This window comes from Boleophthalmus pectinirostris, unplaced genomic scaffold (genome assembly GCF_026225935.1).
Source record: "Boleophthalmus pectinirostris isolate CB_2022bp ecotype Guang Dong unplaced genomic scaffold, ASM2622593v1 HiC_scaffold_22, whole genome shotgun sequence".
NCBI lineage: Eukaryota > Metazoa > Chordata > Actinopteri > Gobiiformes > Gobiidae > Boleophthalmus > Boleophthalmus pectinirostris.
In genome coordinates this window covers 21,180,567-21,202,533 of record NW_026571190.1, presented here as the reverse complement: position 1 = coordinate 21,202,533, position 21,967 = coordinate 21,180,567, and the positions used below count along the sequence as shown (strand labels likewise).

The window sequence follows — 21,967 nt, the reverse complement described above, 5'->3', positions numbered from 1 at the left end:
TGTTGAAAACTATAGTTAAAACTAGTTCCAGTAGGCTATGCTGTAAAGTAAAGCCTCTCTTCATGATTGGTTATCTAAGCTGTGTCGTCCCGTGCCTGTATCCAGGCAACCAGAAACAAACACAGGACATTTGGGTGGTGCAGTGACATGCTCCACAACCTTAAACCTATTCTAGGTTACTCAAATAAAAGGTAGTAAAGCTAGCTCGCTAGGTTAGTTTCCTGAGCCAACATGAGCTCGGAGGTGCTGGTGTCCAGACCTCATTATGACGACAGAGCAGTGGCTCAGGGGGTCCCCCCTCAGGATCCTCCAGTAGCACCGGACATCCCACAGCCATCCTCAGGATCTGCCCCGGCTGGGTACCGCTCAGCTAAGTACACAACGGCTGAGTGGTTCTCCAACTACTACAGCCTTCTCCAGCAGGCCTCCACAGACAACAGTGAAGCAGAGAAGGTCCAGAGACACTCCAGAACCCTGTCCCTGGACACAGAGAGTGACACCCAGCACACACAGGCCCAGGGGACACGCCTGCTGGGGGACAGGCTGCAGGACATCCACTATTGGAGGTCTGAGCTACAGCAGCACATCTCACAGCTGCAGGCTGATACTGAGGCTCTGTGTGGACAAAAGTTGAGACTGGAGAGGGCTCTGGATGCTACAGAGATCCCCTTCGCCATCAACACAGACAACTTGACCTGCCGCACTAGGAGACCATTGCCGGACATGGTCCATGACACAGTGGAGGAAGAGCTGCTCAAGGTGGGATAAGACTAGTCTTAAGATAAAATGCATGGAATAATAATATTTTAGAGATTAGACTATTAAAGTGATAAGAATGGGCCATGACTATGCTCAGTAAGTGAAAACTGCAGGTCAAGTTGAAAAATGGGAAATTTAGACATATTGTTTCATATTTATTTTGCAAATTGTGCCAACATAAGCAATTAGGCAGGACCTGTTCCAAAGGCAGTAAAGAGAAAGGCAGGGACTGCATCAGAATTTGCATTGTCACTTTACATCGCACTCAGTATGTGTATTACTATGGAGTTATTCCTACAAAGTTGGTATGCTGTTATTGCAAATCCAGCAGAGGGCAGAGGATGACAAATTATGACTCTTGCATATCTGCAGGAGGTGGACCTTATCAAAAACATCCAGGCATTGCTGAGGAGGACCACAGCTCAGGTGGTCAGTCAAATCAAGTAAGTGCACTTAACTTCTTATACATAAACATATATAGACTACTGTAGAGTAACACTTTTGAGCTATTGTTAGGATAAACAAAGACACCAAGCAGATGCTGGAGATGGACTGGTCTGATAAATACGAAGCTTATAACCTGGACGACACATGTGGGAGATACAGAAACACCAGTACAGACACAAAACACCACCCGAGCTCGGCCAGCATGCAGGATCAGTGAGTCTGAGTACTACAGAGTAACCCAGTAACGTGAATTATGCATTATCTGGTTTACCTACATGCCATCTGCTTTACAGGGTGTGTAACCCAGTGTCTTGGACCAAGTTCACTCAGGACAATCTGACAAAAGCAATGCAGGAAGAACACGCCACCTACAGCCTCAGGTCGGTGGATACACAATTAATAGAGATAGATAATAGATATTTCTAATTGCCAATGATCATCTTGGGTCTTTTTAATCAAGAGGTCTACAGCCAATCTTCTGTCAGTAAAAGCTATTTTTTGATATGTTATAATGTTGTTTCCTTGGATACTCGGAGATCCATTTTGTTTCATTCACACATGTTTAACACACAAATCCTGCATATTTAGGCTAAGTTCTTTTCCCAAAATGCTAACACTTTGTTCCACCTTGTGATGTTATGTGCCCATCTCTAATGAACTAAAGGTAAAAGGTAGCTGTAAACTTGAAAACAACCACTTCATGACATCACAAGGTGGAACAGAGCATTTTGAGCTTTGGAAATGTAGGCAGACTATTAATAAAGGGTTATTCCAATCTGTGAATTAAACAAAAAACATCTCCAGGTATGTTTTTAATGAGGTAAGAGCATTATAACATGTCTGAACGCTCACAAGAGTCAGTTTTGCACAATATGGGACCTTTAATTATGTATTTATTTCTGTAACCGTTTTCAGCAATGTGTAATACTTAAGACTGACCTCCATGACAGAGGAATCGCAACAAACCAAGCAGTATATGAGACTTCAGTGCAGGCACAGTTGACAATAAAAGTGATATTCCATCAGTATAAATCTTTTCTACTTTATATTGGGCAGAATGTTGGTGGAGAGAGTTGTGGAGGACACTACCAGAGACATGAGGGTGCAGTGTGCCAGTGTGGACCAGGCTTTTGCTCAGCGCTGTGACGAGCTAATTGAGGCCAGGACACAACTGGAGACTAAGCATGCTCAGGTGACAATCAGGGAGACAGACTGTATACTGTCTATGGGTATTCTCTTTTATTATACTGTAGCAAGGGGTGGGCCATAATGAAAAATCTCTTAATAATAATATTTTGATATAATAATAATAATAATAATAATAATAATAATAATTATATTATTATTATTATTATTATTATTATTATTATTATTATTATTATTATTATATCAAAATATTATTATTAAGAGATTTTTCATTATGGCCCATATTATTATTTAATTACATTTTTTTTTTACATTTTTAAGATTGTAGATGCTATAGTTGATATTTAAATTTTAGCATAATTTTACAACAATTTCAATATAATCTTAGAAAGTATATTAACCACATCTAGGGACCACATGTAGTCTCATAATTTGAAAATCCCACTAACTCTCCTTTCGTTCTTTGACATATTTGTTCTGATCTCTGAGATATCTGGCTGCTTATATCTCATGATACATCTACTAATATTGTATGCTCTGCAACCTCCAGCTACTTTAATTATTCCTTTATTCTCTTAGATTTTGGAACAGATTGGAGCTCAAGAGAGAAACATTGTGGCTCTGCAGCAGGCCATACATGACAAAGAAGCTCCTCTAAGAGTGGTCCAGTCTAGACTGTATGTACGCTCCCAAAGACCAAACATGGAACTGTGCAGAGACCCACCTCAGCTCAGGTAAAGTTGCCATGCTCTGCAAAAGTCCCATAGAAAAGAGACGTGTTTTACAACAGTATTAGCTGTTAGAGTCTATAGTAAAAGACCACTAAAGGCTCTATTTACAGAGTACAGAGATATTGATATTTTTTTGAGTCTAAATTTCACTAAATTTCATTGCAAATTCAGGATAGTTTAAGAGAAAGATAAAGGTGCATTGTGTAACTTCCCTGGTGGAGGGTCTGTCTCCAGGGAGGCATAATGGATAGGCTTCTTAGTGTCATTTCACCATAAAAGCAGCAGATTGTCTTTCACGTATCTTTTTTTTGTGTGGCATTTTTAGAATCCTGCATGAATCATGCGGAGTCTTCCTAAAAAACAAACAAACAAACAAAAAAACTAAGTACTAGTACAAGAATGTGGGCAAGTATAGGGTAGGTGAAGATGGAACATTTCCAGTGTACAGTATTTTCATCAATCAATGAAAATACTGTATATCATTGAGTAAGATAATGATGACGCTCAATATAGTTGATATTGGATAATATGTCTATAGTATGTCTAATGTCTGATCTATTTAAAAGACAAAGAGGGAGCAACATTGATTTCTCTTTCAGTATATCAGGGATGGAAAAATATTTTGGGCGGGGTCAATAGTTACCTCCTTTTTTCTTTTTCTTTTTTTTGGCTGCGTTTTTGGCCCTGTGGTTATTTTTTGGCTTTACAATAAGATTTGAGCCATAGAATAACTTTTATGACTCATTACAGATGCAAACTAAGTACTAACCTGTTTCTGCTATTTATTTATTGCAGCTTCTGATTTAAGACACTGTATATTAAGAAGAGTTTTTGTGGTTTAAATCTGCTCTTGTGTTTTTGAGACAATAAATTAATTTCAATATTATTCTTTATCACCTATTATTTCCCATATATAACCTGTCCCTCTCTCTCTTCTCTGCATTGATCTGCAGTCTGGAGTCAGAGGAGAAACAAATCCATACCTCAGTGGAGTCTCTACAGCAGCAGCTGAGTCAGGCCCGGGGCTCCCTGTCTTTCCTGGAAGAGTCACGGATGGCCATTGAAAAAGATATAGCATGTAAAACTAACTCATTATTTATCGAGAGGGATAAATGCATGACAAAGAGAAAGAGATACCCGAGTGTGTCCACGTTATCTGGTTACTAACAACAGTGTATTTATAGAGGTCTAACAAAGAATTATTATATTGAATTGATTATTATATTGAATTGAAATATTGTCATATGCATTTCCTTTTTGAGTCTTTTATTATTTACATAACCACATTTTTAGCATTTCCATATTTAATTTTTAGTTTGACTTTACAATGAGATAAAGCTTCATAATGCGACATTAAAACCTCATGTTGTTACTCTTTTATGATTCACATTACATCTGCTGTACCGTTTGCCACCACTAGGGGGTGAACGAAACCTTCATATCTCCAAATTAATTGCTACCATTTAAATTGTGTGTGAATTGCAAATCTAACCTGTCCACTTTCAGATTAATGTTTTGTTTTGTTAGTACCAAAAGGCAAATCTTATTATAACGCAATGTGATCTGAAATAAAATAATGCAAAAGTGTGTAATGTCAGCACAATGATAAATATTATATATACTTTTTTTCAATACATTAACAATTATATGATCTGAAGACGTTTGTGACCTAGGCTTGTTTTTCTCTTCTTTTCTCCAAAATTCATTTTGAAAGATTACAGAACCAAACGTGACAAAGTGAAAAAAAAAAAAAAAAAAAAAAAAGAAAGTTATTTAAATGTAATGAGATGGGAGGGGTGGATTTGTGATTTGAGGGAGTGACATGGGGAGGGAACAGAGAATAGGACAGGACCCAACTCACTTCTGCTCCTTTTGGGCTGCTCCCTTCTTTCTCTCAGAGACTCTTGGCTGAGACCATCTAACAGGTGAGTCTAGAGATGTTATTATATTTTCTCACTGCAGCAATTAATTTTGTTAAATAATTGTTTTCCTGCATTACAGAAATGACTGCATTTATTTTATATTTTATATCAGCATCAATATAGAAATGTGTAATTATTTTGCACAACTACTTTGATTTGGTGTGATGGACTATAGGGTTGCTAGTTCAAATGCACTTCACCCTTTACTACAGAGATTTCATCTAGTCATGTTGTGTTCTCCAGCCATTCCAGCATAACTCCATTTGAATAATAGGCTGAGACAAGCAGTAAATAATAGCTCATTAACTAAACTGTCTGACAGATGCAGACCTGCTGCTTTATTTATGTGTGAGAACATTTTTATGGCAGTGTTTATTTGCTTTTGTGTCTGTTGGCTCAATACATGCAGCTAAGTTTGAGGGTTTGTGGAAAGCCAAAGTTTCCGTTGGCTGGATGGAGAAGCTACTTTTAGCCTTGGTTATTACACTCTTGGTTCAGACTAAGGGCCACGTTTTCACAATATTTCGCAAGCCTGTGACTGTCCTTTAAATGACTCTAATTATTATAAACGATACAAACATCTATCCATCTTTCTTTTTACTGTGGAATGTCTCATTAAGGGTAGAGCACAAGTTTGTAATTATATGTTTTGTTGAAGACTGGAATGTGAATGTTGAAGACATGGCTTTGTGTGATGTCTTGGATTTTTGTGGTGTCATATGTGTATTTATATAGGGGCTCCCGCTCTGCACACACCTTCTCTGTTTCCTACACTTTACTACATTTATATATCCATATTTACCACAAGACCACTTCCTCTAATATTCTGCTGTCTGTCCCTGGTCACTGGCCTGTGCAGGATGCTGAGCCTCAGCTCCCTGTTTCTGCTCCTGCTTTGCTCCGCTCAGCTCTCTGCTCAGGATGTGCTGGTGCGACTCGCAGGTGTGGGCCGACGCGGTCCTAACGAGGGCCGTGTGGAGGTCTTCTATAACGGAGCCTGGGGCACAGTCTGTGATGATGAGGTGGACCTCAGTCTGGCCAGTGTGGTCTGCCGACAGCTGGGCTTCCAGCGTGGCCTCACATGGGCACACAGTGCCAAGTTTGGTGAAGGACAAGGTAAATCAGACAGGCAGGTTTAACAGTTGGGTCCACCTTCGCACCATCTTTGCTAATTTGTGCTTGTGTTGGTCTCAGGTTTGATCTGGCTGGACAATGTAATGTGCACAGGCACAGAGCAGTCCATTGCAGAGTGCCGCTCCAATGGTTGGGGAATCAATGACTGCTCTCATGGTGAGGACCTGGGTGTAATTTGTAGCCCTGAGAGGAGGCCAGGCTTCCCTCCTGCAACAATGGATGAAACCTCTTACACCCAGTCCCGACAAAGGGGTCCTGAACCTGTGGCGCCTCCGGCCGAACCCGCTCCCCCCGCCCACAACCCCTCACGGGGCCACCAAATTGCCCTTCATCGTGGGACAACTTCATCGCGCCGTAGCAGCCTGTCGCCGCAGCAAAACGGACACGAGATCCAGATCCTCCGCAGGCAGCGAGGAGGCTCCAGACCAGGGCAACAGACCAACTCAGCTGTGCCACAGGGGCACCAGTTGCCATCTCGCCTCATCAACAGCGCTGCTTACAGGCAGAGACATGACACTACAAGGACCGCTCCACAGGCAGTGAGACGAGAGGCGGAGGGCCAAGATAACAGACCCCCAGCCCATTCACAGCTGCAGTCTGAGAGACGTTCCAACAGACAGCCCCTCAGTGGGAACCATGTGGACCCTGAACCTGTTTATCCAGATGCAGGATATGAGACGGACTACACACAGGTAACCCACACACACCAGAGCAGCACTCCACTCCTGCTTTGTTCAGACTCATACATAAATGTCATTTGTTGAGCCACAGCCTGCCGGGCATGTATAATTAGAGACAAACCTAAAACCAGATTTTCTCCAGTTCCAGCTCTAATGCACCAATAGAACTGAGGTTTCAACCACCCGATGAACAGCCACGTCTCAAAAGAGTGAACTTCCAGGGGAAATTGCATGACATTTCTCACTTGTGTTTGACTTTCTTTCCTTTGAACTTTCAGAGTTTACAGTTTTGTCACCATTTTGTAATCATTACAACACAAATGCTGGCGTATTAAAACAAACTGTTTAACTTTTAGGTTCCTTCCTGATTCCAGTGGTATTGGGTGATTAAAGGGAGCACTGCTCTGATTGTACATATACCAAATTGACTCATACAAAAGGTCAATTGGTACAATACAAAACATTTTTACAAATATCAATACTTACACCAGTGTATTCTTGTGATTAGGGGGCAGAGAGGGCTCATTTGGAGGAGGTTCGTCTTCGGCCCGTGTTGACCGGCAATCATGGCGGTCTGGTCACAGAGGGGGTGCTGGAGGTCAAACATGCTGGAAAATGGCGTCACGTGTGCAACCACGGATGGGACCAGAGCAGTAGCCGTGTGGCCTGTGGTATGCTGGGATTCCCTGCTGCAGAGGCCTTGGACACGAACCCCTACAAGTAAGAACCAGAAGAGAGGAGAAACACTGATCTAGTAAAGTGCACTGGAGCTGTACACTGGTCAGTGCTAATGAATGCATGCAGTGCAGAACCCATAAAAGGAAAAGTTAAGTAGAAATGCTGTAATTAGTTAACACTAGGTACACTATGTAACTTTTCTCATCAAGGGTCTGCAACCTGCTTATCTCCATAGAGATGTTATTACTTTGCCTGGAATGTTCCACAGTACGGCATTCAACGTATCTATCTCCACAGAGATAAACAGGCGACACCACCAGGCCAGGTTACAGGTCATATATTGTGGAGAGGTGAGCCTACTCTCTAAAACAATGCATGTTTTACCCAAACCAAAGAGACATGAAAATGAATAAATCCACATACAGATGATATAGAGATTTAATGCCATAGCCTGGAATATTCCAGATAAATCAAGATCTCCATGGAGATGAGAAGGTAGTGGAACCCTAACGAAAAAAAAGTTACACAGTGTACCTTTAAACCACATGCACGAGATGCCCAATGGCATGAATGAAGTCAGGCTGCCCAGGGCCTTTTCTGCCCTGTGGACAGAGTGGGATTCTCTGGTTCTAAAATAGTCCTCAAAAGTATGTTATTAATGTCACATCCAGACTGCAAGATTATCATCATCATCATCATCGTGGTGTATGTTTTACATGAAGCCTCCCTTTCATGGTCCTTCATATAATTAGCAAGACCTCGCTCTCTGTCACTGTCTCCTTTTGCAGTCAACATAAGATGGCTGTGGAAAGTGCCTGTGATGGCTCAAAACATGAATGGATGTCCAACTTTCACTCAGATCTGTCAGATTATTTAAATGAGAAGTGAAATGGAGCTTTATTGCTTATTTGAAATAGACAACTTTATTTCTTATGTGAAACAGTATTATTGCTTATTTCCAATACACCACACTGCATACACTAATGTAGATGTTTGAGTGAACTAAATAAACACAAAGTTACATGCATACAAAAAATCTTAGTAAAGCTAAAGGTGTAGTTTATGTTGTTAAATAAAAAACAAGCGTAAAGGGAGCTTCACTCTAAATAAGTCCACCTTTTCTGTCTAATTTTGGACCTAAATACCACTTGAAGCACCTACGCTAACCTGCAAAGTCTTTGGACACATATCATTACAGTCCCACTTACATTCATCCTAATGCATTCCTCCCCCAACCTCACTGCACATCACGTTACAAGACCTTTACACAAATTACACCCAAGATCCACACACACGAGCAAATAAACACACAAACACAAACACAGCCGCCCCTCTGTGTGTGCGCCTGTCTGCCCACAAAACTCTTTTTAGGGCCTGGTTAACAGAATCACTGTACTGACCACTGCCCAGCTCTGAACCAGCTGTCTCACGATAATTACCCCTTGTGTCCACTTCTTCAACAGGAAAACATGATAATTCCTTTTGCCTCCCTGCCATGCAATTCAATATCCAGACACACCTCATATATATGTAATTTATTTATTTTTTTATTGAGAAGGGGGACTCTCAAAACTTCATAAAGTCCATTCACAATTGTGATTTGATTGCAATTAATGTACATTTATTTTGCTCTTAAGACATAATTAAAGCCATCTGCTGCTGCTTCTGAAACTTCACACTTCACTGTGATTGGTTAAGTCCATCTGCCACTAACTCGGTGCTGACCAATAGGAGGAGTGAGTGGGGAGAAGAGAATATAGAGCTCCAATCAACAGAAAAAGAGCACATACAACTTAATTGTGATATCACTTTCAAATCCAAGACAGAAAATTGTGGCAAATTTTAGAAAAACAAAACAGAACAACTGTCAAGTTGCCAGCTAGACCCAGGAGTGTCATCATCACTTAACAACTCCATTCACAATTGTTATAATTCATCTGCAATATTTTAAACTTTTCTTTGTCTTTTTCAATTCAAGTAATACACATAAAAGCTTTACATATAAGTTGTCTGCATTTTTGTACAACCATGTTCATAGACGCTGAAGAATATTTGTGGTGAAGCCTCTTGTGGTTTTAAATAAATTTCAAACTTAAGGGTTTATTGATAATCAGCTTTTACAGACCTGAAGTCTATTAGTGCTGCTTGTGCCCACTTTGACAACAGGGGCTGGAGACATCCTCTAATCTAAAATAATATCACTGTCTTTGGCCCGCTGTGTCAGCACTTCCCACTCTCCATGCGGTGGCTTCTTTTGTCTTCGCTTGTTAAGTTGTTCTGAGTGGTTCTGCAGATGTTTGAACTCTTTCACTCACTTTGTAGCACTTACACAATGCAACGTTCTAAGCCATTTTTCCATGAGTCTTGTTTCATCACATTCACTCATTTCAACGCTGATGCCGACTTCTTCAGTTCTTCTAATTGACTTTCACCTTCTGCTTTTTCACATTTCTTTTTACAGCTTTAGTAAAATCCTTTAATACCACTGTATAAATGATGCTATAAGCCACATCTCATGGAAAGTGTGGTGCCATGACCCTTTTTTTCCCACATTGTTTAATATTAAAGTGCATGTGACAGGTTAGACCACTCATCTCACTTCACATAATTATATTTAACTTAACCTTAACTAAAAATCTTGGTTTGTTTTCTCTTGTTTTTAAAATTATGATTAAGTTTATAATTTCACATTTTGGCTGGACAGCAGATGTGACATACATAGTAATGGTAATGGTAATTTCATAACTGCCACTTCACTTGAATGTAAAACGATGAGAAATATTTATCACTGGTACTATCCCACCAAACCAAGTACCCAATAATAATTAGAAAAACATGAAAACCTGTCACATGCACTTTACATATCCAAAGACATCTTACTGTCTCTCCATGGTCCCCATGGCGAGTAATTCTGTGTTCATGCAGCATAATAACTAGTTTGCAGTGTGGGTTATGGTATTGTGTGATTGGAAGTGCATAAAGCATCTCTCACATCAAGGCCTGGAGACACGAAATGCTTCTCTTTACATTTTAAAAAGCGGGTGAGAAAACCAGTTTGTTTTGCTCAAGGCTCCATGCTGTGGTTCACTTGACTTTCCCAAAAAAGCTAAGAGATGCTCATAAAATCCTCCTGTTAATGGAGTGGTCTTACTTCAGAGACTTGTGACTCCCAGGCAAATACAATAGGTTAACACGGCATGGGTAACATACAAGGACATTTAAATTGCATTGTTTTCAGAAAGAAGAGGACAGAGAAAGTCGATATATACGTGCATATTTCCATGTCTGGTGTGTGTGTCAACATGCTACTGCTCGACCGCACTGCAGACACTGCCAAGCACAGCAGGCAATTATATGGGTAGCACTCTCTCTCCCAGCTCCCCCCAACCTCCCCGCGAACTCACACCCCCGTGCTGTCTGTCTCCCTCCTTTTGATTTACCGCACACAGTTATGAAACCATTTAAATTGTGGAGATGTGCAAAGCCTGTATTTTTAGGTCAATTTTCATCTTTAAGTTATGACGTGCACTTAATATCATTGGTTTAGGGATTAGCAGACTTTCACATTTGCTCAGTGTTAAATTTTGGAGACAGAGGTTGGTTGAGAAAACAGACTGAGACTGTAGCATAAGAAATGAAAACACTGCTGAGGGTATAGGAGCCAGTAAAACTATGCAGTGGCAGGAAGAAAAGATTAGAAATGTAAGTGAAGCATAGATTGTTACGGATGAAAGTCTATCCAAATATATCTGCAGTCTATGCGTCTCTTGCATGACTATTTGGATGAGTAACTTCCAAATATATGTGAAAATCAAAATAAACTTTTCCATCAATGAACGTCCAGACCAACAAAACTTCAGGCTCCCACTAAAATCACAAAATAATAGGCAATGCTTATCTGAGGCTGGAACTTTCCTACAGCAGTGCAAGAAATCAGCCATTTTCTTGCTATAAGTGATTTGTGGTAGGCCTGTTCCATGGTTTTGTCCGTGTGGCTTCCCCTTAGTGGCAAGTCCCTTTCAAAACCTATTACTCACCTACGGTTCAGAGCACTATATTCACGGGCATCGCTGGTGCTCTCCAGAGAAGAAAATGTCTCCTATTTTAGTTTGTCAAATATTTAATTGCATCATGAGTCTAGCTGTATACGGTAAACTGTCCCTCCATGGTCTATACTTGGATCTCATTCATGAAGGGCGTCAGTCACTCGCCACCTGCCTGTGGTTGAACTGGTTGATGTGGTTGGGAAATGTATGTGTCACCCAGCCACACTTCTCAGTTTTTCGGCAACTTTCTTGGTGAAGTCTTCTGTCAAATTCATCTTTTTTACTTTTCGTACAAGACCCTTTTGTATACACACAGTTTCTTGAGTCCAGTGTTAGGCAATATTTCTGTAACAGGCCATAGTTTAGAGAATGCTGTTGAAGTTGGTGAGCCTCAATAAAACCCAAGGGAGGGATTAATGTATGTAGTGGTTTGTTTATATGTTTTTAGTATGTTTCCATGTGGACAGGAAGAGGTGACACAGAGACGCACAGAGAAGCTGTGAGACTAAAATAGACTACCTAGAAAGAAGCAAGATTTTAAAGGGGAAAATTAACAAAAGACCATGAGGGTCAGAAACCACCACACTTTTGCCCCTACATTAAGGCTGAAGAATATTGAAATTATAGACTATTCAACTTGAAATACTTGCCTATTATAGTTCTCCAGGCAAAAGTAGGCTATATATAATTTGATTTCCAGTTTTTTTTAAGGTGTGGCTGTCTGGCTTAGATGATTGAGGTGAAGGAACTGATGATATAATAAACTCTGTCATGTCTTTTTAGGAAACTGTGGGACTCCAAATTATCAGATCCATCTTCCAGGTAAAAACTTTTCATCGGCCTATCTTATCTAACTCAACCACCAATCTGCTTGCATGCAATTGAAAATGAAAATTTTACTATAATGCCTCGTACCCTTAGGCTTAGGAGCTTGATTTCTAAGAAGGCTTACTGGGTGGAGAAGGTCCAGTGTCAGGGAGTGGAGCCCTCTCTGTCGAAATGCCAGGCCCAGCTGTCTCTGCCCCGGACGGACGTGCCCTGTCGCGGGGGCATGCACGTGGTCGTCCGCTGTGTCCCTGGGTCCCAGTTCACGCGCTCCGGCAGATCTCCACCTCCTCCCCCTTCACCTGTGAGTGACAAAACCATAGACTGTGGATAAAACATGTAGATGGATAGATGTAGATGTAAAATGTTAAAAGCTTAAAGTTTACAGAATCACATTATCTCGGATCACTAGTAACTAACTACTCCCTTTAGTATAGTTTAGCTGCCCAATGCTAGTATGCTACATTAGCCTAACTTTGCATAACCACAAATTACTGCATATTATGTATTATATTATGTAAGTATTGTAACTCTAACTCAACTGCTTATCTTTTTACTTAAATCACAATGATTGATGAACACTATATATATATATATATATATATATATATATATATATATATATATATATATATATATATATATATATATAAATATATAAAAATTTATTTTCTTTTTTTTTTCTTGGATGGAAAATGTCAATGATGATGGGAAAACATTTAATTTAATAAATCTTTATTTTGATATTTAAAGCCAGCTGTACGTCTGAAGTCCGGGCCCAGGCTTGGAGAGGGCCGGGTGGAGGTCCTAAGAGAGGGCAAATGGGGAACCATCTGTGACCATCTGTGGGACATCAGTGCTGCCAGCGTGGTCTGCAGAGAGCTGGGCTTTGGGACCGCTAAAGAGGCCCTGGGACAGGCTCAGCTAGGACAGGGTAAGACTCAGAGCGACTGTCTTTGAAGTGGAGAGACAGGCCAGACTACAGCACTTTTACTTCAGATGTCTGCGTTTGTCTGCTTTTTACATACAAATCAGATCATACACCCATACACCCTGTGCTTGATCATTTAGGCCCAGCATCTTTGAGACTAAACACTTTTGTGTCTAAATGACGTAAGCCTTCAGTCCAAGTGACTTTGTGCAGACAAATAAACCCAGTGACAATGTTTACTGCTGCACATCTGAGATGTGGATTTTGGAGGAATTTACCCATTACCCATGAAGCTTTAGTGACTCTTCACTGTTTGGGTATGAAAATTAATATGTTGTATTTGAAAAGTGACCTCTAAAACCACTTTACAACTGTCAAGGCTGTGGCTTATTTTGGTCTTCATCTGGAAGGAGTTTGTGCCCATTTAATTTTGAAAAACATTTTTTGGGTTAATATAGAGCCTCCTTTTTCCCACTTGTTTATTGGTTTTCTGCTTCACCTCTGCTGTAATCATGTCCATTTCCTGCCATTATCTTTGTACCCAAATAAGCACATAAGCATGTCCTATAATAGTGGTGCATTTCCTTCGCTCTACTTAAGTTAATGAACTAATTCTTGGAAACATTTGAGTTATGCCACTGTAAAAGTAGGTGCTCCAGCACTGTGGTGTCTTAGTAATAAACATAGTGTAGCTATGCATTGTGCCTGTTAATGGCCCAGAATAGCAGAGAGAGTTTAAGCCTTGTCTGCACAACAGTGGCTTACAAAGACTCGTGACCATGGTCAGGGAGCTGCAATATGAAGATGACATCATTAGCTATTTAAAGGCAAATTACAGGGCTTTAGCAAGCTCAGGCCTCACACACCTACGCAAACAGAGTGTGTTCAGAAATTTTCCCCCATTTAGACTTTTTAGTATCTATTTTTATGAATAAACTATAGTCCTGGTGTGCTGCAGCAGTTGAGGGTAGTGTACAGTCATTGGACAAATCACTCATTTGGGGACCCACATCAGAGATCTCCATCATGTCTGGCCTTTTACTTCTTCTCTGTGACCAGGTTCATGTAGAGCCAGTGTCTCTTGATGTGGTTTATTATACAGTATACGCATAAATAACTCCACACCCTTCTTTGTAGGTACCGGTCCCATCCACATGAACAGTGTCCAGTGCACAGGACGTGAGAGGACCATCACAGAATGCTCCTACAGACCTGTGCCGCTGTATACCTGCAAACACAACCAGGATGTGTCTGTGCGATGCAACGTGCCCACCACTGGGCTACAAGCTACGGTAAAGTCCCCTCCTAAAACCACACGGCTGTATGTTTAACTAAGACTTGGACAAATAATAATGTGCATTTTCTGTAAATCTAGGTGCGCTTGGCTGGAGGGAGGGAGCGGTCAGAGGGTCGGGTGGAGGTGCTTATGGACATTGGAGGTGTGAAGCGATGGGGTTCAGTGTGCAGCGAAAACTGGGGTATCAATGAAGCCATGGTCGTGTGTCGACAGCTGGGTCTTGGCTTTGCGTCCAATGCTCACCAGGTAAAATGGAAATCTAATGAAGCCTTATTTTTCTTTAGTCTTTAGTCCTCTCTTCTTCTGCCGCTGTCCCTTTCTCTGTGTGTCTCTGTGCTGTGTTATTACCAAGGCCGGGGGTAATTACAGGCTTCTCAAACGTCCACTTCCAGCACAACTAAAATAAAAGAGGGAAAGTGAGGTGAAGAGAGACTGAATTTCACAGAGCAAACAAACTCAAAATAGATGCGTGCATGGAAAGACCAGCATGTGCAATGTGAAAAGCATGTGAAAGTGTAAAATGTGTTATTGTGTACTAAAGCTTTGAAATGAATCTAATTACTTGCTTTTCTTAACCAAATCCTCACTTTCAATCAACAACAACAGTTTTACAATCTTGTCTCTCTCTGAAGGAGACGTGGTACTGGCCTAGCTCTGCAGATGCTAGAGAGGTGATACTGAGCGGGACTCACTGCATTGGCAACGAAATGTCCATCCAACAATGTCGTCGAAACACAAATGTCTACTGTCCCAGAGGAGGAGAGGGCCGGGCTGCAGGAGTCACTTGTGTAGAGGGTAAAGTCAATATCAAATTACAATCATCTTTCTCTCATCTAAAATGGGCAGGTCAGGTTACATTACATAGAGACAGACACACAGACATAACAATGAACAATGAACAATGACAAACATACACAGACCTGACCTCACCAGATCACAAAAGGAAATGTAATGACAAACAAAGGTAGCTTTTTCCTGGGCAAAGTTATTTGTAGGACTGGCACAAAGTTATACCTTTTATGTGCTTGCTTGATCTCACACTTGTATATGTCTTAGGTTAATCGAGGAGAGCTAGCAACACACAACAACTCTAAATTGTAGAGTTAATAAGTATTGTTATTTCTATAAAGCAATGTTTTGCAGGTCTAAATGAGAAAAAAACTGCAATATATTTACATAACACAGTAACTTAAAAGATAAATCAAAGCAAATGATAAATGTCTTTTGCCTTTAAAGCGGCCCCTGATCTGGTGGTGGATGCTCAGTTGGTCCAGGAGACAGCATACTTGGAGGACCGGCCCCTGCACCTGCTCACCTGCGCCCAAGAGGAGAACTGCCTGTCGTCCTCAGCGGCGCGCATGCACTGGCCATATGGACACCGCCGCCTGCTGCGCTTCTCCTCACGCATCATGAACGTGGGACAGGCCGACTTCAGGCCACGGGCCTCCAGGGAGGACTGGGTCTGGCACCAGTGTCACAGGTACAGCAAATCATTTCACCCACATTTGAGCTTTTTGTTTTCTCCCTGAGTTGAATGACTATGAATTTGAGGATTTTTTTTTTATTTAAAGTATTGCAATTTCTTTTGGAAGTTGACTGACTTGTCAGCCCATGTGGCTCAATCAGAGAAATGATCATTTTGACTGTATAAAATGTATTACAAAATACAAACACAAAAAATACATAGTAAGTGACAACAACGCCATAAAAGCAGTGTGATGTATTCAAAAATATTAGATAGCTATAATGGTAGCTTTGGCCTTTCCTACATAGTAGATGAGAAATAAAAAGATGAATCTGTTTTATCACTCATCACATATTGTCACAGATCCAGTGGCATCATAGAGTGATATTATTTCAAGGATCATCCTAAAAATAAGAGATATGGGTCTGTTATTTGAGTCTATAAACATAATCTTTTATCCTCCACAGTGATGTTTACGACAAACATCCTCCACACTGGTCACCTAGTTGTTAGAGTCAGAGCAGGCCATGCTTCTTATCTCTGTGGTTTGTGGCTTAGTCTCCTAAATCCAGAGGCACCATCTCGGTTCCACAGAGCCACAGTGGCCACCAGCCCTTCCACAAGTTCTCTCACTTTCTGCGCTGAGGAAAAGATGTGTTATACTCAAGTCTTTCGAACAAGAAAACATGAAAAGTCATAAACTACACTTTTGCTCACACAAAATTGTATAAATGAAGAGTCACATTGATTTTATGTTTTTAATATTTAGGTTTTTTTTCACTCTGTTTTTTGACCCAGGCACTACCACAGTATTGAAGTCTTCACCCACTATGATCTATTGACACTCAATGGGACTAAAGTTGCCGAAGGCCACAAAGCAAGTTTCTGTCTGGAGGACACTTACTGCCCTGAAGGTGAGTTTTTCATAGATATAATGTGCACTCCTCTCTTTTAATGTTAATTGTATGATTATTTATGTTTTTATTTGTTTGTATTGTGATTTCAATGGATTTCTTATTGTAAAGCACTTTTAATTATTTTGTGCACGAATTGTGCTCTACAAAAAAAATTTGCCTTGCCTCATTTTTGGTTTTGCCAAATACAAATACAATACAAACACAATACAAATATACAATATGCGATACAATATACGATATTTTGTATACAACATTACAAAAGTCCTGTAAGAGAGTTGAGTCATGGAGAACCAAAGATTTCTTTTCTTCTTCATTTTTACTTCTTTTAATTTTTTGGCTTGTAGGCCTCCATAAGCGCTATGCCTGCTATAATATGGGACAGCAAGGCATCTCTGTGGGCTGCTGGGACACGTATCGCCACGACATTGACTGTCAGTGGGTCGATATCACCGATGTCCGTCCGGGCGAGTACATCTTCCAGGTAAAAACAACTTCACTGATTTTTTTGTATTATGAAGTCAAATTAAATACTCAAAGCAGCAGAGAAACACTAAACGCTAAAAGGTGTAGAAAGAAAATGCTGTAATAAGGACTTTTAATCTGAATGCCACTAAGTGCCTTTGAATCTCCTCATGTCATTTACACCTTTGTTTTGAAAATTAGATTGGTCTGATCCTTGAAAGCAGATTAAAAAATCTTGCAAATTTGACTCATTGAAGTGCTAACCTTTTCTGTAAAAGTAAAAATGTTTTGTGAGAAAATGTTATCATTTCAGTTAAATGCTAAACTTTGCAAACACAGTGAAAGTGTTTCGACATACAGGCACACGTCAGATAAAAGCTATGATAAAACACTATAATTACTCTGAATTGGGTCTTGGCTGAGACTTGAGCCATTCAGGTGTACAGCATGAGTGCAGCTTAAGGGTGTGTGCAGTGAAGGAAAGTGAATTTAGACTGGATTTATATAGAAAAAGTTAGACCTGCTATTAGTCCTCCATTTCACAAAGTAGTGGCTTATTGGCAGTGAAAAGCCTCTGTCAGCGCTCTGCATTTGTACACAGGAACTATTTTGTTTTCAGTTCAGGGTTTAAATTCATGCATCTTCTTCAAATAGTGTTTCTAGACATCTGTCATCTGTCATCTCTCTCTATCATTTAGTCTATTTTTTCAAAAACACTAAACAGATGATGTTTATAGTTTGTCATTATTTTTAGCCTTTACATAATATGTCTGACTTTGACTTAGATCTGTGTGAACTGTAGTCTTTGTGACTTCACAGGTTTTATACTTACATTTATTTAAGTTCATTTTTTATTTCATTTGACAGGCTTTAAGTCTCAAAACTCTTTTTTTTTAGAATGTGTGTTATGAAACCATCTGAGAACATTTGACTATACATTTTTCTCTTGGCTTTTTTATAGTTTGGATATTGTTTAGATTTTGCATGATATTTTAGGGTTCCTTTTGTCTTTTCTCCCCGCTGTTCAGCTGTGATCCCTGGTTTGTGAACTCTTCTTTTTAAACATGTGCACAGTCACGTCTTTCAGATCAACCACATGGTGTCATAGTAGTGGTGCGTCGGCCCGTTTTTGCCACGATGGCTGTACTTTGCGGTCCCACAGAAGCCGAACTGCTCATAAATTTGTGTAAGACGTGAGACAGATGCTCGCTTGTCCTCCATGCCACAGCTGGGTGTTTCTTTGTGCCTTCACCTCAATCTCAGGGTGGCAGACATTTTTAGGAGCATGCATTTAGGCCCATGAGTCATGCTCACCTCATCTTGATAGCTGCTGATTGCTCCGCCATTTTAACATCAACTGCACAGGCCTTTTTATTTGGCTATGAGAACGTTCATTGTTGTGTAAAAATACAATTACAACAGCTTTTAGAAGGGATCCTCAAACAAAATGGTTTAATTTGGATTTTATATAAAAGCAAATAGGGAGTAAATTTATTAGTCTTGTACAACTGACTTTAAGTATCTGTAGTTTGTAAAAGTATTAAATAGAAATTTAGTATTGCTTGTAAAATGGTCTTCATGTCATCTGTTTGATGTTTACTTAAGGAAAAATTAATTTGTATGCTTTTGATATATATAGTATATATATAACTACACCACACAGACAGGCTGGGTGGAAAACAAGAAACCATGCAACCAAGCATGGCTGCAGGCTAATGATAGACTGAGTTACATCCAAAACCCAAAACTGTCATCTGCATCCTTTTCTGCGCAGAGATAACAGTTGAAAGTGATGTCATGCCCATCCTCAACCCACAATTTATACATTGTGAGACCTATAGGAAAGACCAGAACAATAATCCCGTGGCTTCTGAGTTGGCACTGACAAAAACCTGTTGTTTCCTCACAGACTCAGCTTTCTTTCTTTATAAAAATACACCAGCGTTTTGAACGGGCAGACATAAAGTTGGGTGTGGACTCAGTTGACACTACAGCAATTTGGAGAGGCTGTAAACTCCAGGAGACCTTGGAGATGTATATGTTTTATGTTTCAGTTATTTCACCTGAAACCTTCTTTTCACAGATTGAGGTGAATCCTTCTTTAGACATGGCAGAGTCCGACTTTCAGAACAATGTGATGCGGTGTCGGTGCAAGTACGATGGAGCTCGAGTTTACATGTTTGGCTGTCACGCAGGTACCGTACATCACACATACTAATATGTCCTCAACATTTGTTCATCTCCTGTTTTTTGTTCAATTGTAAAAAATGGAAATTAAAGGCTTGTGGGCCGCCTGTGTCTGATTCATTTTGCTGCCACTTTTTCCATTGAGGCAAGTTAAATATAGGGTGTAGGTTATATGACCTAAATATCAGTGTCTGTGCATTTGTGTTAAGATGTCAGTAGTTTTTTTTTTTCCCTATTTCCAAACTTATATTTTCATCATATTTGACCAAATTGGCTGCACTCTGACACCGTGTAGTCAAGGTCTTCTCATGTAATGTATCAGAAGACCTCATGAACCTAGTCGGACTGGTTAATCCAGTTAGAGCAATGCAGTTTGTTCAAGACGAGTCTTTGTTTTAGACAGTATTTAATGATGCTGGAGACAGTGCCCCTGCATCAATAGAGTGTTGACAATTAAATGAGTCTAGACCAAAACCTTAGCTTTTTTTTTTTTGTCCAATCAATGGAAACAATACAGTGGATTGACTGTAATGCAGATGGGGCTCTAGGATAAATCCCACTCTGTAAAAGTCTATAACCGTTTGCTTGTTAATGTTTGACTGAATGTCTTCTCTGTTTGTTCTCCAGGCGACGCTTATAGCGCAGAGGTGGAGGATTTGTTCGACCATCAACGTCAGATTTCAAACAACTTCCTGTGAACCCAAATATAATGATGAAAACAGCTGAGTACACCTCAAGATGCAAAGGGAAAATCTGACCTGGGCATATATGGGTGTTTAAACAAACAGGGACCTAACACGTTTGCAGAGACTGTTTCTGCAAGTCAAGAACTTGAAAATAAGAAACTGAGAATTCGGGCAAACATGGTGTCATTGTGGTGAAAGTAGAGTAACTTACATTTTTACATTTTACAAATATACTCCCTTGATTAAAACAAAATCATGTTGAATACAGTAATAACAAAAAGGAATATGACATCCCTTTCATTAAGTTGAGAGACAGATAGTGTCTATTGTCATTTTCTTTCACTGTTCATTTCAAAATGTAGTACATCTAATTTTGTGATCTGGTTTTGTTGTTTTTATTTCATGGTGCTATTTTGCCGTATTTGAATAAATATTGTGATGTAATGCAATTGTATGGTCATGTACAGTTTTATATTACCTCTTTAGAGTATTGTTAATTCTCTAATTTATGCAGAATTTTATGTACGATAAACTGACCCTTGTCCCTGTGTGGTTGTGTTTTGTATTGTTATTTTATTCTGATCAATGTTCTGCTTGTCTGTTATGCACCTCTGGGTGATACAAGCTGGCTGTAAGTGCTCCTTTAAACTTACTTTGCAATGATAGTGAAAGAATAAAGTGAACGTGAACGGTTATTTGAACCATGTTTTTACCACAAACTATTGTTTTGGAAATTCTGTTTATTCAGTCAGTGTAATTTGGTAAGCCTCAAGTTCTAAACAACTGAAATTGAAAGGAAGACATGTGTACAGTAGTTCAGCTAAGTGTATTATACAGGGGCAAGTCAGTCACCAACAGATTTTAATAAGCAGTACTAATAAAATGAATGACTGAGACTTCCTTTTTTTTTAGGGTATGAACTGACCCTTGTTTTACTGTAGTTTCCTGAGCCATTTCCTTTTTCACACACGAACAAATGCATATTACAAAATGGAAATTCTCAGAGCACTATCAAAGTCAGTGCTACCCTGTACAGTCTTAAAACTGGGCCTTTAAAAGAGATGATCATAAGACTGAATGTAAAAAAAATATAATAATAATGTTTGTGGGTAAAGGAATCTTGCCAAACACAAACAAGAACATTTTTGATACGCACTTGTGCACTGAATCTAGAGAATAATGCAGAAGTCACCAAGTTTCTAGCCTAGTTTGCTTTGTATGTGATCCAACAATGACAAATGAGTCATTACATAAGATATTACTTTTACAGTAGGAAAAGCCCATGTATCTTGGCTGTCTGTTTGATAGTAATAGAAAAAAAGCACTTAGAAAACCCCAAAGTCCTTTATTGTGGTGAGACCCATTTTTATTAGGATAGTGCCTTGTACTATGACATGGCAAAGCAGTGCAGTTCGGACTTGAATTAACTTGGTAGTAGTTAGTGTTTGTCTTGTTAATCTACTAACTTAATCTAATGGGTGTGTGGAAGGGACTTGTAAAACATTGCATTATGGGCATGGCTCAGATCTCCCACGGCGACGGTAAAGAGATGTTTCAGGTTGAGGTCTCTACCACTGGTCTTGCTACAGCCTCCAGGGAGGTCCACTTGTGGTATGAAAGCATGAAATCTAGTCCATGTTTGCTTTTGGTCACA

General features: G+C 39.9%; 2 protein-coding genes across 2 annotated transcripts; both read left to right on the top strand.

Annotated features, from left to right (window-relative positions):
* The first annotated feature begins 194 nt into the window (after positions 1-194).
* Positions 195-4,569, top strand: tekt4 (tektin 4). Its single transcript, XM_020931515.2, has 7 exons — positions 195-759; positions 1,132-1,202; positions 1,276-1,419; positions 1,500-1,586; positions 2,263-2,398; positions 2,932-3,086; positions 4,037-4,569. The coding sequence occupies exons 1-7, from the start codon at positions 232-234 to the stop codon at positions 4,248-4,250; spliced, it is 1,335 nt and encodes a 444-aa protein (XP_020787174.1). The 5' UTR covers positions 195-231; the 3' UTR covers positions 4,251-4,569.
* A 399-nt stretch (positions 4,570-4,968) lies between these two features.
* LOC110166171 (lysyl oxidase homolog 4-like) lies at positions 4,969-20,762 on the top strand. Its single transcript, XM_055158049.1, has 15 exons — positions 4,969-5,008; positions 5,865-6,121; positions 6,200-6,831; positions 7,328-7,539; positions 12,327-12,365; positions 12,465-12,672; positions 13,122-13,302; positions 14,437-14,591; positions 14,675-14,842; positions 15,229-15,391; positions 15,833-16,076; positions 16,860-16,975; positions 17,323-17,459; positions 19,524-19,635; positions 20,255-20,762. Exons 2-15 carry the CDS (start codon positions 5,866-5,868, stop codon positions 20,323-20,325), a joined length of 2,694 nt encoding a protein of 897 aa, XP_055014024.1. The 5' UTR covers positions 4,969-5,008; position 5,865; the 3' UTR covers positions 20,326-20,762.
* Positions 20,763-21,967: the final 1,205 nt, after the last annotated feature.

What these genes read in the sequence shown, in the direction of transcription:
- tekt4 (XM_020931515.2), top strand. Translation starts at nt 232, where the DNA reads ATGAGCTCGGAGGTGCTGGTGTCCAGACCTCATTATGACGACAGAGCA. An exon ending in CACGCCACCTACAGCCTCAG is followed by an intron (nt 1,587 to 2,262) that starts GTCGGTGGATAC and finishes TATATTGGGCAG; the next exon opens with AATGTTGGTGGAGAGAGTTG. An exon ending in TGGAGACTAAGCATGCTCAG is followed by an intron (nt 2,399 to 2,931) that starts GTGACAATCAGG and finishes TTATTCTCTTAG; the next exon opens with ATTTTGGAACAGATTGGAGC.
- LOC110166171 (XM_055158049.1), top strand. Translation starts at nt 5,866, where the DNA reads ATGCTGAGCCTCAGCTCCCTGTTTCTGCTCCTGCTTTGCTCCGCTCAG. An exon ending in ATGAGACGGACTACACACAG is followed by an intron (nt 6,832 to 7,327) that starts GTAACCCACACA and finishes TCTTGTGATTAG; the next exon opens with GGGGCAGAGAGGGCTCATTT. An exon ending in GGACACTTACTGCCCTGAAG is followed by an intron (nt 16,976 to 17,322) that starts GTGAGTTTTTCA and finishes TTTGGCTTGTAG; the next exon opens with GCCTCCATAAGCGCTATGCC.